Source organism: Astatotilapia calliptera, chromosome 5 (genome assembly GCF_900246225.1).
Source record: "Astatotilapia calliptera chromosome 5, fAstCal1.2, whole genome shotgun sequence".
NCBI classification, from domain to species: Eukaryota; Metazoa; Chordata; class Actinopteri; order Cichliformes; family Cichlidae; genus Astatotilapia; species Astatotilapia calliptera.
In genome coordinates, this window is record NC_039306.1 from 5,521,895 (window position 1) to 5,539,336 (window position 17,442).

The following is a 17,442-nucleotide window of genomic DNA, read 5'->3' on the forward strand; positions in this document are numbered from 1 at the left end:
TTTAAACAACTATAATACTCAGCTTCTTTTACAGACTGTTAATTCAGTCCCAACATGAGAGGCTTTGTTCTTCCCAGTGTTAATTAATCCCTTTACACATAACTGAGTGTTGAACTAAGAAAGGATTTAAGAGTTAAAATCAGGTCTAAGATTGTTGCTTTCTTTATTGCTTTCTTTATCATCACCAAACTTAGTGCTACAGACTTACTCATTATAATTTAACATTACCCTTGGGATCGGTGGTGAAGTTGAGCAATTAAACCTATTTAGATTTTGTGAAATATTCATAGGGTGCACAAAGAATAAGAGTTTTGGAAAAGCTCAAAACAACAAAAATATTTATGTGATCCTATGCTGAAATATTATTAATAATAACATTCAAAAAGACAAACACTGTGTGATCTGAGCTCTTTTTGGGGACGTGTGAATAATTTTGTCAGTGCCTCCTAAGACTACTAAATAAATCAATGAATGTATTTTGCACATTTTGCAAATATCAACCTGCAGGTGTATTGATGTGAACCTGCCATAGTTATGCTGTTGTTTGGTTTACGTAAGAAAACAGCTGGTATGAGATCAGGAAACCATGGTATTATGACTAGGGGATGAGGATGACTGGTTAGAATAGGTACCCCATGGTGAAGGTCAAAGAAACCAGACTTGACTATTGGAAAAGGAAATCTAGCAGTGCAGAGATTGGTATCTTGGGACAGAACCTTGAGAAGTCATTATTGCAACATGGTTTGTCACCTGAGCCATGTGTTGTTATTGCATAAAAAACGAATCCCAGTTTTCATGGATTGCAAACACACATGCTGAACTTTACACTCAAGGCAAACATTTGCAGAGAGGAGCATTGGAGCAATATATGATACACACATATCAGTTATCAAGTCTGTTGCTGTTTATTTGTTTTTTGGTTGAATTTTGCTGTTTTAATTTTACTGATTAAGTGGTCTCCCTCCTTGAAAATGTAATTCAGTATCAATAATTAGCCTTTAAACACAATTAAAGGCATTTGCTAAGTGGAAGTGCTAGTTGGATTGAGGCCACATTATGCATATTATTATTGTATTAATATTTGTCTTTCACAAAACTGCCCACTTTCCAACTGACACACTAGTTTAAGAGGTACTTTGTCACTGCTGGATGAAAACCACACGGTGGTACCTTCTTGCTTTTTTAATGAATTGACACTGGTTATGTTGTTTGTGTTCTGCTGTTCAAGTGTGACTTGCCAATGCAGTGCCACGGAGACCCGGTTCCTTTCTGAGATAAAAAGTTATTCTGGTGCCTGCCATTGCAAATTTTTCACCAACCCCACCACACCTTACAGGTTGGACCTTATAGGCATACATTTGTTCATTTGCTTTCACTTGAGTCAGTTTGATCGAGGTTTGAACTCAAATAACCCAATTTAAGTAATGTGTTTGCAGAACCTTCCTGAAAAGTTTCACACGCACCTTCACTTATATATCAGCCAACGTCAGATGCTGGACTGAAGGTAACCAGTGGAAAAAAAATTAATTCCCACCTTCACGGACAAATAAATTTACATTAGGCAATCCTTCATGGTTCTACAGTGTAATTTGAGCCTAATGGACACACTGAAAAATTAATCCCTATCTTGATCGATGATGAAAATAATGATTAGTTTCCTCTTCAGGTCTGCATGCTTATGGTTGTGTGGTTTAGGAATTTGAGCACTGTATTAAAAATAAAAAACTGAAGCAACGTCTATGACAGGAGTGACTTTGGCGAGTTTTGTTTGTCTTTCTCAGCCTATTCATTTTTCCCAATACTAGAACAAAGAGCGCTTTTGAACAGGAAGCACAACTCATCTGAACTCTCTAGTCCTGCCTTTGGCCCCTAGGCCCAGTCTACTTTATCTAATAGAGATGTTGAGCAGAGAACACAGAGGGAAGCGAGCTTAAAGTCTCTCTGAAGAAAGAAGCAGATTATATATAGCCACTGATTAAGGCAGAGATGGGAACATGACCTACATGCATAACAACATTTTCTCTCACTTTCTGCTACAGAACAAGCCTCCGTCCAGGACCAGGACTCTACAACTGGGAGAATCAATCTAATTATAACACCAGAGTCAGATTTCAATGCACACCTCATTAATATTTCTCTCATTATTGGGTTAATAATGTTTTTAGAGGTGTGGGAGACTTGGGAGAGATGATACCTCACCAGTGAACCTTTGCTTTCAGTGCACCTGTCATGCAGGTAAAAATGACTGCTTTCATGCATTGTGTCTGGATCATGTATCAGATTATAGTTGAAACTGCTAACTCCCTTTCACACACAGTGCATGTGCTCTCAAAATAGCTGTTCCCCTGGGAGACTCATGGGGGATGAGGGGAGGATGGGGGAGAAAAAGACAGTGGGAGGGAGAAAGAGAGCGGGAGAGAGGGATTTCTCCTTCCTCATCAATCTTTCGGATCCTGTCCAACTGATGCCGGTGCCCGCGTATCCGACAGCGCCAGCGTCGGCAGGCAGCGGCAGGCAGCAGACCTTGCTGAGATTCAATCCAGATTCTTTTATCAGCCACCTGAGGTTGATTTAACACCCCTGTTCCTGGACAGTGAAAGTGGCTGATTATACAGCCAGTCAGTCCCTTTCCCCCCTCATCTCCCTCAGCTCCAGCCCATTACCCAAAACTGCTGTGCTGTGCTGTCTGGGCTCATGAAGACGTGGAGAGGGCGCAGGGAGACAGGTCATAAACCCGACAAGATCAAAGGCAATAACTACTTATGCGTGTAAATGAATCAAAATCTGAATGTGCATATATGCTCTTTGGGGTTATAATTTAAATGCGGCTGATAAATAATTGACAGACTCAATTATTGGCTATCAACATCAAAGACTTTGATTTTTTTGTTGTTGTTGCAAAAGAAACTGGTAACTGAGTATTTTTTATGCAAATCTTAATGGCTTTTTTAAAAATTCCAACCCATAACATAATAGCCCACATCCAATTTTTTTGTAAAGGTGCTTGTTGTTTTGTATATTGTGTTTCTGGACTTTGTAGCAGTCTCACAGAAATATGATCGCTAACCAAATTGAATGCAGTAACCATTTCACCTTATGCTGAACTATAAGGGTACTTCACTGAATAAGTGTATTCATCATTAGAATCACTGTGTTGAAGCTGGGCATGAGCTGTGATACTCAAAAATTTGTGTATTTCTAACGTGACAATGTGGTTGTTGAAAGATGTCGGAATAGATCTAATAAAAGACAAGTTTAGAATTTCAGTGGTTTTGAAGCTGTTTCAATCTAGGGAGAATATTCAGACCCCCTTTGTTAATGTTTCTTTTACAACTTTGAGAAAATATGCAGCTTTAGGTTGTATGAAGGCTAAAGCTGAAATTCTATCAGAGGGTTTAGACTGAATGTTTTTTATATGGTATAAAGTGTGTGGTTAGCTAGAGTAGATGGGTGTTTGCTTGCAAGTTCAATGGTAACTTTATTGTGCCCAATGGGCAATTGATTTTCCTTATGTCCACACATGATCCAACCCCCCCCCCCCCCTCAAAAAACATTACCTACATTACCTAAAGATAAAAATAAAAATAAACTTACAGCAAGAAACTTTTTTATATCAATATCAGCTAAAAGCATTTTTTTGATAAATAAAAAATGGAAATACAAACTTAAACTGATTTGAAAACAAACACTTTAAATGGTTTTTATAGCATTTATAACGTATAAATAATAAAACACAGACAAGCAAACATAAACGAGTGCAGATAGATTTTCTCAGAAATCAAACAGACCAGTTCAAACAGAACTCAAGGGAATAAAAAAACAGTGTTAGATAAAAGATTTTCTTCTCCAGAGCTTTTTATATGCATTGACAGATGGGATATTGGTGACCTCATCACCTGAGCATATGTTCCTTCAGTAGGTGAACAGACTGACAGGCGACAGGCAGGAGGGAACACTGCGCCTCATGAAAGGCTGGTGAGTTTGTTCAGTTGCAGTTGTACTCATATGTACATATTTACCCATACTAATTGAAATATAAGAAGCTTTAGAGAGTGGGGGGTGGGTGATGTACAGGCAGAAACATTTGAACTACTTTCACCTGACTTGCTTTGATTTTATAGGTGTGGGTGTAAGCTGTAAAAACAAAGGGTGTACTATACTGTGTCTTTGCTTGTTTTTTGGTTCCCCTTTTAAATATAGAGTTTTTGTTAGAAGTTTACATCATGACCTTATATGTATGGTTATTTATATACGGTTAAATGTAAAGGTTATTTGGCACTTTTTTATAATTTCTTTAAACTGTTCTTTTTTCAGGGTGGATTAGCTGTACAGCATACATTTTCAATGACTCTAACAAATAATAATTGGATGCACAAGTTTGAATTTATTTTGAATTTTCTGTAATCCACACAAGTATACATAAAGTCTCTGATACATACACCCAGTAATATAAGGTTAAATGTTCATTCGCAAGGTGCAGGTCAGATCAGACGATTTTAGTAGCCAGCAAGACTTTGGGCATAATTCTGGCTGGATATTTGACTTGATGAATCAGTAAAGTTTATTTAAGTTTGATAGTGTGTTGCAAAGAATGAGGTTGGGGCTTTGGGAAAGCCATTCCAAAACCTTAGCTTGTTTTATCATGAGCATGGCCCTAACCGCACCATACTTGAGAGTTGGTACAGAGTTCTTAGGTTTAAAGCGTCACCTTTACACTTCCAAACATACCTATTGTAAGGCAATTGGCTTGTCCATATGGGCGGCAGCAAATTTCAGTCAAGCTTAAAGGTGTCAATTTGGAGTAGAATCTTCCTTTGTTGGGACCCTCTCAGTCCACGGCAATTCAAAACTTGTTTCATTGTGGACAGTAATGCTGGTATTCAAGCAGTTTGCAGTTCATGGAAGGCTTGGTAGATCCTGAGTTGTTCCTGAACATCCTAACCAATTTCCTCTCATGTGAGGGTGACCATTTGGGTGGCGATAAACTATACTTACATGCAACTGTTTGTACAGATGATCCTCAAATCTGCAGTTGGATAGAAATGGCTTCAAGCAACCTTCTCCCAACTTGTGTAGATATATAGTTCTCCTTCTTAGAGCCTCAATGAATTCCATGGAATGTCCCATTGTTCTGAGTGTTACTCATAAATTTTGTTGGGTCATTAAAATATTAAGTGCATTGATGTCTTGTGATCTGGCACTATATAAAACTAAACTGAATGAAATTGAAATTGGTCAGTCTAGTGTGTGCAGACAAACAAATTGCTAGTTGTAGTCAACCATGACCACTAACGAGAAGCTAACAGGCCTTGGCCTTGGCAAATTAAAAGACACTTTAGAACATTCAGCTCCACTTATTAAAAGTTGAAATGATTGTATGTGTATATTTGAGCCTATACGTATAGTTGACCCTGTGTGGATTACAGAAAAAACAAAATAAAGCCAAATTCTAGTTGTTTAAAGTCATTAAAGATATATGCTGTACAATCATTCCACCCTCAAAAAAAGAAGATTTCAAAGAAATAATTAAAAAGCCCAAAATGACCTTGATGAGTTTGTGAATCTATTCTGATATATGTCTACTTTATGATGTGTACTACTGCACACATGCAGCCCACCTCAACATAGGAGAGAATGGTGAAGTGATTATGATATTACTCAAGCTGAATACAACTCTTATAATATTTTAAGATTTACTATATACTATATTATACACTATAAATATATACAATATACAGTAAATTACACAATATAATATATTTTACAATATTGCAACGGATCTCAGTGTTACTTTGCCTAAAAGCACAGGGGACAATGACTCAGATTAAAATGAATCTTTTACTTACAGAGTCAATAATACTGAACAGATCTTTTTCAGGCAATTATACAAAACCCTATGGTATAAACTATGGTATGAACTGTATGGTATAGTTTAGCTTTATACTGATCTATACCCTGACTTTAGGGCTGTTCGATATATCAATATATATCAGATGATGATATAAAAACATCTATCTTTCATTTTACGCTATCGTTTGTTTCGTGGTGTCGCAAAATAAACTGTTTACGGCAATATTTTTTCATCGTTTTGATGGTCACTGTAGTGGCTATATTAATTTCGTAAAGTTCTCTCTTTCTCTTATATTTTATATAACCACACTATGGACAGACAAGTGCCTGTTTTTATTTGTTGTGGTTAGCAACAACGACGGTAACAGCATCGCGTGTCCGCTTGTTTATGTTCCACATAAACCTTTCACAATAAAGCTCAAGATCCTGTTGAGACCTTTCAAAATAAACAGAATCACGTGAAAGAGCAGATCATTTACGGATGAGAATTAAAAAAAGAGCCGCCAGGTGTTAAAAAATAAACCTTAGACTCAAACGTTAGAACAGGCTTTTCCCCGCAGCACGCTGTGTAATAAATACTCACAAAGAAAACGGCGGCCTTTACAACTTATGTCTAAAAATGTATCGTTTCATGCATCGGTTAAAACACTCGACTCCAGCTACATGATGCGCAGCTGGAAACACTTCCCGCAAGTCGAGCTGCCCGAGATTCACATAATTTACAGAAAATGTTAAATTTTTGTGATTTATATCGTTATCGACGATAGAATTCTTATATCGGGATATGAGATTTTGGTCATATCGCACAGCCCTACCTGACTTCATACATTCGATTTGCTGCAGAATTATTTCCAACAGTATCCAATGTTAGTTTTTGTAATAGGTATTGAATTTCAGCCCTTGAATTCAGCACTTACAAAATGATGCGTGTGTTTGCTTTGAACGCGCATCAATTGATAGTTTTCCCAATTACAAATAACTGTCCTTGGGTAGTGATGAGGCTCACTTTGTCAGAGCTGTAGATAGACTCTCAGTGTCACTGCCTATTGTGCATCACACATAATGGGTCTTTGTGAAAACACATTGTTCAGGTTTACAATTTACATAATGCTTTCACCTTGGCATTTGTATCCTTTAGTATGTGTGATACAAAAGAAAGCACTTGTACCACACACAGCAAACCACACAAATATTGCACAGGTAAGGTCAGGCAGTCTGTCTGGCTTTACACAGCACAGAGACTAACAGGACTATTATGGTCCATGCTTGTCTTTCGCACAATACTGTATATACAACAAAACAGAAAAAAGGCTGTTTGCCACAAGTCAAGCTGGGAAATGTCTAGTTCAGGAAGTTTTAGGTCGACTAGCAAAACATGTCATTTGACTCCTGACCAGGAATCTAACCATACTTTATTTAATTTCATTTTAGTTTAGGAAAAAGGCAGAAGCTCGTGACATTTGCAGTGTAGTTATCTGTAGTAATCTGGTGCAGCATGACAGCTCCCACACATGCTGTCCAATCCAGTATTTATGGTTTTCTCAATGACTCAATGATAAACAGCATAATTATTTTTGAAAATAAAAATTATTATGTCACTAAACATAAATATTTGTAGTTTCTAGACAATATAAATCCTGATAGACGGTAAAAAGCCATTTTTCTATAAGGTTTTAAACTCTATGTGTAAAACAAAACTTCCACATATAAATTAAAGCCATTCTTTGGTTCATCCAGCAGCACTAATATCTGCACAAACAATATCACTTTCACCAAACGGTACAATTCAAAGTCCTAACTAAAGCTAGGATATGGCTTTTGTAGTCAAATAGATAAATAAAACAAATGGTTAAAGTGCAACGTTAGTTACTTAGTTGCTTTGAATTAGAGATGATTTCCTGTAGTGAAATCATCTCTAATGATGATTGCATCATCTCTAATGATGATTTCACTACAGTGTCTTTCGTCTTGAACTCATCTAACCTTGTGCCTTCATCTCGCTGGGATGTAGGAACAGGTCATGGTCGGTCAAGCTAATGCTTGTGATTCCTCCAAATATGCCACTTTGCATTTCAGAAGCTCCCCACAAGTAGCTCTGCTAAAAGTACACTGATGGAAGCAACGGCAACCTGCACAGAGCTGATGAGCTGGGCAGCAAGTCAGACACATGAACAGCATAGAACATCTGGTCAGTTTAAAAAGAAATGTTATGGAAATGTAGACTTCATTTCAAAGAAGATCTCAGCAAGGCGGCATTTCTCTATGAGGATGGCCAACTCAATAACAAATGGTAAGCTGACTGGTCTGCAATAGGATGTTACACAAACTTTTCTGCTTAACGCTTGTTTTAGAGAATAAGAATATCACAATTGTCAGATTTCATCATTTCTTGTCTAATCTAATCAGATCATTACAGCAGACACAACCAGTGTCACCTTGTGACAGTGTCACTCTCACATGTGAGGCCTCCTGTTCTTAATCAATACAGAAAAATTAAAAGGGGAATTCGTAGTTCATAGCACCTATTAGCTTTATTCCTTGATAGGAATAAAGATCAGTGTAGGTTAAAGTAATTTAATGTTGTAAATACAATTCTTAATGTCTATTTATTAGGTTTATAAATATGTATAAATAAAAATTTATTAAGGCTAGTAGGCTACCCCCCAGCAATCGGGGCTGTACAACATAACTATATTTATCAAATGATGAAAGAAAAATGTCTATCCTTGTGGTCATTATATAAAATTATAAATTCACTACATTTACAGACATTATTGTAATAATTGGTTAAAGAATTGGTAAAATTTCAGTGAGTAAGGCATTTTTTTAGAGTTTTTCCTTATTTTTTAAGTTGATCAAATATTGTAAAAGAGCTGAAATAATTAATGAAATGTAGAGTACATATGTATTTTTAATAAATGTTCAAAAAGTTCTCGATTCTCACTTGTTGATAATTAGAAAATACATATCTTTGCGGTCACATAAATCAAACAATGTAAAATCCAACCCATCAGTTCTAGTATAGTAATAGCATCTTTCAATGTTTCTCTAAAAAAATCCAACTCATAGAAGTTTCAAAAATATTCATAATAACTGGTTACCACCAGTTATTGTGAATATTATTATCTTAAGTCCATTTTTCACAATTTATTAAATTCTTGAAGACTCATATAAACTTTGTCTTTTTATCCTGAAGTTTAGAGTCCTGCATTGCTTTCACTGAAATCACATGAGGTGGGAATCTTTTCACAGTTGCTGTGGAGAGAATGAAAAATGACAGAGGCCAAAAATGTTTTCAATACATATAAAATGTAGGTATTCCTTTTAGACAGACTTAAAACGATAGGCATTTCCTTTAACGCGTTTCCTGCTCACTTGAAAGTTTTTTATAGTCAAAAATACATTTACATTACCCATGTGAGTCACAAAAACCATTAAAATTATTTTGTGTCATGTCATTTCTTTCCAAAAGCACATTTTCCATTTACATACATAGCATTATCTACAAAGAGAGCCTGAGGGAAGAATGCATTTTTAGGAATTTGTAATTATTCTTCAATTCTGCTTCTTTAATAGAGTAGTACACTCGACCAAACTTCGGGAACACTTTTAAGTTCACCTTGCCATTCATGGCACAGAATCTCAGCGAGCTCGAAGGAAAGATTAAGAGCAGAGTGGAATCATAATAAAGGTGACAGAGGATGCCTCATGGGACGCTTTGCCTCCAGGCGTACAGAAGAAAATCTCCCTTTATAATGCAGTTAAATTATTTCACGCTTGCAAAGCATTTTTTAACTGAAGCTTTAGCTGTGCATACGGAGCTCCTGGTTTAGCCCCAATTAGCAAAAGGAAAATTTGTTGAAAAAACTGTAGAAAAGCTATTGTTTGTCCTCTGAAAACAATCAAACTTACTATTTATTCAAAGATGATTAGAAGTCATGCCATAAGAGTGTGGAGGTGGAAAAGAGTTGTTAGTTAATTGGAGGGTTATGAATAGAACTGTTTGTTTCAATATTAGTAAAAATGTTCAAATGTTTTGGTTGTGGCAACCTAATGACATGTGGAAACTTTTTTTTCCATGAATTTACACTGATCAAAAAAGAAACTACAAGATGTGGCTCTGCATGAGCTGTACATCCCTTGCACAAATACAAATCTATTATCTGAGCATCTACTTGTGTATTGCATGTATTCAAACAGTGTCTTCTTATTTGGAGAGCTCTAACTAAGGCAAACAAAACGCCATGAATGTTTGTGCTGATAGATAAATGCTACACTCCCCACCATTAATCACACTGGCAGTTTCAAATAAGCTGTAGCGTACTGAAGTATGGGGGAAGGCTGTCTTAATGCTCATTTGAAATTCAAAGTGGTTTTCATAAATTATTCAGTTTATTAAAATCATAAGCAACTCTGTTATAATTCCACAAACAAAAATACACATATACCACAACGTGTAACTGTGTGTGAATGCATTTACCTGTGTCAGTGTGCGTGTGTGGGGGTTGCATATGTCTATTACTCACCCCAGCGTCGTCATGGTGACAATAGTGTACCAGAATGAAGCTGGGATGCTGGTGAACTTGCTGGAGCTGGAGCCCTTCTCTGCATAAAACATGACCGTGGCAAAGATGATGATGGCCATGGTGAGTGAGAAGAGGAGGAAGCCCAGCTCCGAAGCGCAGCTCTTGAGTGTATAACCCAGGATCCGCAGGCCTTGCGAGTGGCGGGAGAACTTGAAGATACGAAACACTCGAAACACACGCAGTGTCACGAAGGCGCCGCTGACATCCTCGTTGTTGGTCATCACTAGACCAATATAATATGGCAAGATAGCCACCACGTCGATGATGCTCATCACAGAGCGCATGAAGCGGTAACGACTAGGTGCGGCAAACAAGCGCAACAGATACTCCACGGTGAAAATCATAACACAGGCGGTGTCCATGCAGAAGAACGCAACAGTGTAGCGTTCGCCACATGGCATGTCTTTCTGATTGGCAGTAGCACCACAGGGCACGGTCTCCACCACATTCGTAATGACCGAGACAGCAATGAAGAACCCAGTGACATAGTAAAAGACCAGGGCCATGGTGGAGGTGTGGGGGTTTTCAAAGGCGCGCCACATGGTCTCTCTGAAGTTCATGTTGGGCATCTTCAGGTCCATATTCTCTTCCTGATCATCCTGCAGCCGCTCTAAGTTCTCCCTCTTTCTGTCCTTGTATTCTTCATAGCAGCAGTCACCGATGATCTCAGGTATGATGCCAAAGAAAGTCAGCTCCTCATCATAGGCCGAGATGCACTCGTGACGAGGATAATGGAGCTTTCCCGTTCGGTAAAAGTTGAGAATGCTTCTGAAGGCGTCAGGGTCCCGGTCGAAAAAGTACTCCTTGGTTTCCTCGTTGTAAAAGAAATCTTTCTCAGAACTGCCCAGTAGGGTGTCTGGGTAGCGGTCCAATGTTGTTCTCCAGGTCTGAAAACGACGGCCGCTGACATTGAGGATGATAAGTTCATCTTGTTTCTTGCTGTTGTCTCTTGGCGCGATAGGCATGGGGCAGTTGGCCACAGGCATCCAGCCAATTGCTGCAGCCCTGGCAAAGGGGAGCCACGCTGCTACTCCTGTTGCCATTGTGAAGCAAAGTCTTCCACACCTTCAGACTTAACTGCCCTGAAAATGATCTGGCATCTGAAGAAGAAAACACAAAAAAGGGAATGTGGATAATTAACAGCAACACATTCAGTCTTCAACCAAATGACCAGTGCTGACCATCAAGGTGCTGTGTACCATCATGCCTATTCTACTATGAGTTTCAAAACATTTTTCCTCTCTGTTAAATCTCCTTTCACTTTCAGCAGTCTCTTGTTTAAATATCTGAAAATGTCATCTATACAAAATGCCACCTGAGCTGCTAAAAATGGAAAGAACAGCTAAAGGTGGATGTAAAAGTTTGTGTGAAATGTAAAATCTGATTTCTATGAAAAAAATAAAATGTGCACGAGTTCGACTTAGACCACAATGAATTGGTATGCATGTGAATCAAATGACTCGCCTTTTGTGTCCAAGCCTATGTCGAAAAGGAACAATTAGATGTACAATTTAACCAGCATCAGCGACATTAAGAAACAACTATAAGGCTTCTGTTCTGAGCAGCTTCATTAACTATCCTACGGTGAAAAACAGTGACAGCCAAACCTGTTGAATCTAAATAAGGAGGAAATCTACTTCAGAGTTCTCCATGCGCTGATAACGTTACGCGGTTTTCCCTGTTAGAATTTTAAAGTACATAAATTACACAATGACCTGATGACGTTTCTTTACTGACTTGTATTACCTGGTCGAGTATAAGCAAACATCTTGTGTCCGTGCACGTTATACTCAAAACGTGACAAAAAGTGATTCTGAAACGTTCACGCCTTAGAAACACCGCTTTTCGCCTCCAGCGCACGAATCGCACAACTTCCCCAACAAACGCATTTATTCACCTGATAAATGCAAATTTCTAAATTTATATCAGCCCTTCCAAAGATAAGAACTGAATAAAAGGGTCGGCGAAAACAGGAATACTCACAGAAAAGGAGATGGAGTGGAGGAGGGAACAAAATCCCAACTCTTCCAAACCGAGTCCTCAGTTGTAAGTGAGAAAGGATGAGCTCGGATCCATCCAGCGAGCTGAGGCAGCGAGCAACACCTCTCTTCTTCACCTCGGTCGATCGGCAGACTCCCGCACCGAGCAGAGCGAAAAAACTGAAAGCAGCAGAATTAACCGCAAGACTCTGAAGAAACGGTCTGTGTCTGACGGATTCTACATCCTGCCTTCTTTGATTCCCCGTCACTGTTTGAAAAAGTGAAATGTGATGGAGAGGAGACGCACGCTTCCCTTCCTTCACCACAAAGTACAATGTACGACTCGCTCGCTGTGCCAGCTCCGTGTCATCAGTCCTCCTCCCCTCTGCCTCACTTTGCCATCATCTGTGACAGACTTCAACTCACTTGGCACTTCCAGTATGGTGGTGATGCACTGTAAAGCAGAACGTGACGTTGTGATGCAGGAAACTGGACTTGATCAATCAATCAACTTTAAATCCGATTTAAAATTTCAAGTTATGCATTTGTTTACTCATTATTATTTTTATAATCTCAAAATGAAAAATAAACCCTGTTGGCAGACAAGAAACTTCTATTCTTCTTCTATTATTATTATTATTATTATTATTATTATTATTATTATTATTATTAGTAGTAGTAGTAGTAGTAGTAGTAGTAGTAGTAGTAGTAGTAGTATTATCAATAATTCCCTTTGCACATGTTTCATGCCATGCAGGCCTAATGTTTTACACCCCGCCTTAACCTGCTTGGTACCCTTGTTAACGTTTGACCTTAACAAGTCCCTCATCTAAATGATCAAATCGTCCTTTCACAAACAAGCAAACAAACAGCTCGGAAGACTTCCTCCAAGCTGAAGAATTATAGAAACTCTGCTTTTGCCTTTTCCTGTGGAGATGAAAAAATAAAACCTTGCCTTACAGTGTCAAAGGTGTGCGCCCTCATCTCCTTTTATGAAGTCAGTTATATTGCCACTTGATGCGTTGGCATGCTGCTGACAGTTTTCTCGTGGACAAAATATTTGACAAAACAGCGCTTGTTTGGAAGGAATTTAAAAATACCTCTGTCTGTGTTGTCTGAAGAAATGTAATATACTCCCCCCCCCCCCCCCCCCCCCCCCCTTTTTATTTTTTTTTTACACAAATCTGCTCGAAGGTATAACGGTTAGATTATTTCTCTGGCATAACTTTCATTTTGGAACTGTTCCTATACCAAATGTCAAGACAAGATTGTCAGCCAGCGGTAATTCATCGATTAAGTGTTTGCTGGGACATGACAGATATTCAGGTTTTTGCACTTTTAAAAAAGGGGAAAAGTTTGCATTAGAAAGCAGGAAGGGTAGCGGGAAGGTGGCAAAAACACATCTAACTTTTACCTCGAATGTTGGAACGTGACTGTTGCTCAAAGCCACTTTAAAGTTTTATTTTAATTTCTTGTTTACTTTCATTTTTTATTTATGGTAGGTGACATTTTGGCATATAACTGCTTGTTAGGGATAGGACAACAACGTGTTTTGAGTTAAAATACAGCTTTTTACTAAATTAAACACACAGAGCTCAGTGTTTGTTTTCAGGTACTACTTTCCATCATGAGTACAGGTGGGACACCCGTGGTGCATATTATGCAGTGATTAACACAGCAGCTAGAGGTCACTTTAAAACATCACCATGTACTCTAGGACGTAATATTAAAAACTGCTGTCTTGTATTTCCATTTAAACGATGTTAAATTACCTTAAAATGCATCGTGGTGTAAAGTAATAAAGTGCTATTACATACAGTCATGTGAAAAAGACTTTTTACAGGACCCTGTGCAGCCCTTTGAAAGCCTGGGTATACCCCATGATTCAGTAGCTTGTATTGCAGCTAAACTACATTTAGCTGCAATAATTTGAAGTAATAAATTTCAGTATGACTTTAACATGCTTTAACATCATTATGGAGGAATTTTGCCCACTTTTCTTCTAAATGTTGCTTCAGTTCATTAGAGTTTGTGAGCATTTGTTTATGCAAGTCCCACAACAGCATTTTAGGCCAGTTGAGGTCTGGATTTTGACAGGGCCATTGCTGCACCTTGATGCTTTTGCAGCCATTCTGTTGTAGATTTGCTGGTGTGCTTGGGATCATTGTCTTCTTGTATGATCCAAGTTCAGCCAAGCTTTAGTTGCTAGAGAGATTGCCTGACATTTGCCTCCTGAACACTTTGGTAGCCTATACATGGTTAACTGAATGACTCTAAGGTGACTAGGTCCCATGGCTGCAAATCAAGATTCAAATTGTCATCCCTCCACCAGAGTGCTTTGTGCTGATCTGCTCTGTATGTTTTCGTCAAGCTTGGTGCTGCGTATTATGGCAAAACATTTCCACAATGGTCTCATCTTTCTGAAGGACATCTTTTGATTTGTTAAGATGCAACCTCGCAAACCCAAGCTTTATGGCATGCTCTTTTAAGAGAGACAAGGCTTTTATTGGAAACCCTTCCAAACAAGCCATACATATTCAGACTTGTATGGAGCGGTTGGTCCTGGCTCAGCTTCGGCGCCTAATAAGCTCATCACTGGACCCACTTCAGTTTGCCTACCAGCCTGGCATTGGAGCGGATGATGCCGTCATTCACCTCCTACATCGTTCCCTCGCTCACCTGGAGACCGCTGGAAGCACTGTGAGAATCATGTTCTTTGATTTCTCCAGTGCCTTCAACACCATTCTTCCCTCGGTTCTAAAGGACAAGCTGGTGAACTCTGGAGTGGACCATCACCTCACTACCTGGATCCTGGACTACCTCACCGACCGACCACAGTATGTGAGGACTCAGGGCTGTGTGTCGGACAGGGTCGTCTGCAGTACGGGGGCCCCACAGGGAACGGTTCTGGCTCCGTTCCTCTTCACCATCTACACTGCAGACTTCTCCCACAATTCCACCCAGTGCTTCCTGCAGAAGTTCTCTGATGACTCTGCAATAGTCGGCCTCATCACTGATGGGGACGACAAGGAGTACAGAGGTCTGACCCAAGACTTTGTGGACTGGTGCCAGCTGAACTACCTCCAGATCAACGCCAGTAAAACCAAGGAACTGGTGGTAGACTTCCGCAGGCACAAGCATTCTCCACTGCAACCACTGAACATCCAAGGTATGGACATTGAGGCTGTGGACAGCTACAGGTACCTTGGTGTTCATCTGAACAATAGACTGGACTGGACTCATAACTCAGACGCCCTCTACAGGAAAGGGCAGAGCAGGCTGTACCTGCTGCGGAGACTCAGGTCGTTTGGGGTGGAGGGCCCACTCCTGAAGAAATTCTATGACTCTGTTGTGGCTTCTGCTATCTTTTATGGCGTGGTCTGCTGGGGCGGCAGCATCTCTGCTGGGGACAGGAAGAGACTGAACAGGGTGATCCGAAGGGCCGGCTCTGTTCTAGGATGCCCTCTGGACCCAGTGGAGGTGGTGAGTGACAGGAGAATGGCGGCTAAGCTGTCATCCCTGATGGACAACATCTCCCACCCCATGCAGCAGACTGTGACAGCACTGAGCAGCTCCTTCAGTGGGAGACTGCGGCACCCACGGTGTGGGACGGAGAGATTTCGCAGGTCTTTCCTCCCCACTGCTGTCAGACTCCATAATAAAGACTTTAACTGATCAAGCACACACATCCATACATATGCAATAATACTAAGTGCAATAATCCTTTCTGTCATCGTTGTATTTTTACTCAGTTGTATATAGTATTTGTATTTGTATTCTATTTTTATCTTATTGTATATTTATTTTATTTTATTCTACTGTATATAGTATTTTATTTTATTCTATTCTGTACAGTTGTGTACTGTATTTATTCTTATTGTATTCAAATTTTTGCCTCATAACTTTTGCACTGTCCACTTCCTGCTGTGACAAAACAAATTTCCCACCTGTGGGACTAATAAAGGTTATCTTATCTTATCTTATCTTATCTTATCTTATCTTATCTTGTTCCAGTTGTATTGTTATGAACTTTAAGATCTAACATACTAGCTGAGGCCTGTAGATTCTGAGATGAAGCTCTTTATTTTATTCATTGAATTTCATTCTAGGATACTGGCATACATTAAACACAATGTCGCATTTAGACCACAAACAGTCCATAAAGGAGTGTTTTTGTAATGTAACAGCCTTACTCTTTCATCCATGCTACACTACGTGATTTATAAAGAAACGATATTGGCGTTGCGAAAAACTAAAAGTCAATTACACGTTCTGAATAATGCAATATGCCGAAAGAAATCACCTTAAATTTGTGCCATTTGATGACTCATTTGATGATGAGTGGTAATTTCAAAACACATAATTTGGGCAGACTTAAAATACAAGCAGTAATGCAAAAAGTCCTCAGTAATAATCAAAACAGTGTGATGCAGTTTATTATACCTTAGTGATGCATATTCCTGGAAGAATTTTCTATTAAATCCAGACAACCCAGCTGACACAGAGCAGACTGTCCAGATATTTTTGTTGGTACATAAAAGCAAAGTACCGCATGAACAATTTAGAGTAGTAGCTAGCTAAAATCACAGGACACCTCTCATTATGATTTTTTTTAACACAGTTAATGTGAAAGAAATACAGGGCAGGATTATAATGCAGTAATCCAATTGTTAAATGCTTTTAACTATTGGTCTCTTATACTGTACAAGAGAATAACATTAATATAAAGCAGCACCAAAAACTCCATCCTCTATAATTTTTCCTCAAATAAGCCTTCATCTTCAAACTGTGAGCCAAAGCAGAGAGGGGGTGTCAAAGGAAGCCCTACAGAGCCTCGCCATCAGCTAGGAAGAAGCAGCAATCCCCACTAGCTACTTCTATTTTACACTTTAATCCCAGGCAGCATGGTCTGAACGTATAGATGCCTCAGGGGACTGCTGGGGCTGGACGAGGAAGGCCTTTGAATGGATGGCCTTGTGTGTGGCTGTTGGAGGGGAGAGTCAGAGGGAGAAAATGAAAGGGAGAGA

General features: G+C 39.1%; 1 protein-coding gene across 4 annotated transcripts in view; it reads right to left on the reverse strand.

Moving 5' to 3' along the window:
* Window positions 1-12,795, reverse strand: part of LOC113021953 (potassium voltage-gated channel subfamily D member 3-like) — a 98,315-nt gene extending 85,520 nt beyond the window's left edge. For all 4 annotated transcript variants that reach the window (XM_026166858.1, XM_026166857.1, XM_026166854.1 and 1 more), the window contains exons 1-2: window positions 12,420-12,795; window positions 10,377-11,536 (exon numbers count right to left, since the gene is read on the reverse strand). In XM_026166858.1, the coding sequence (XP_026022643.1) occupies window positions 10,377-11,479 (1,103 nt within the window). In that variant the 5' untranslated portion in view covers window positions 11,480-11,536; window positions 12,420-12,795. The remainder of the gene's footprint in view (window positions 1-10,376; window positions 11,537-12,419) is intronic.
* Window positions 12,796-17,442: the final 4,647 nt, after the last annotated feature.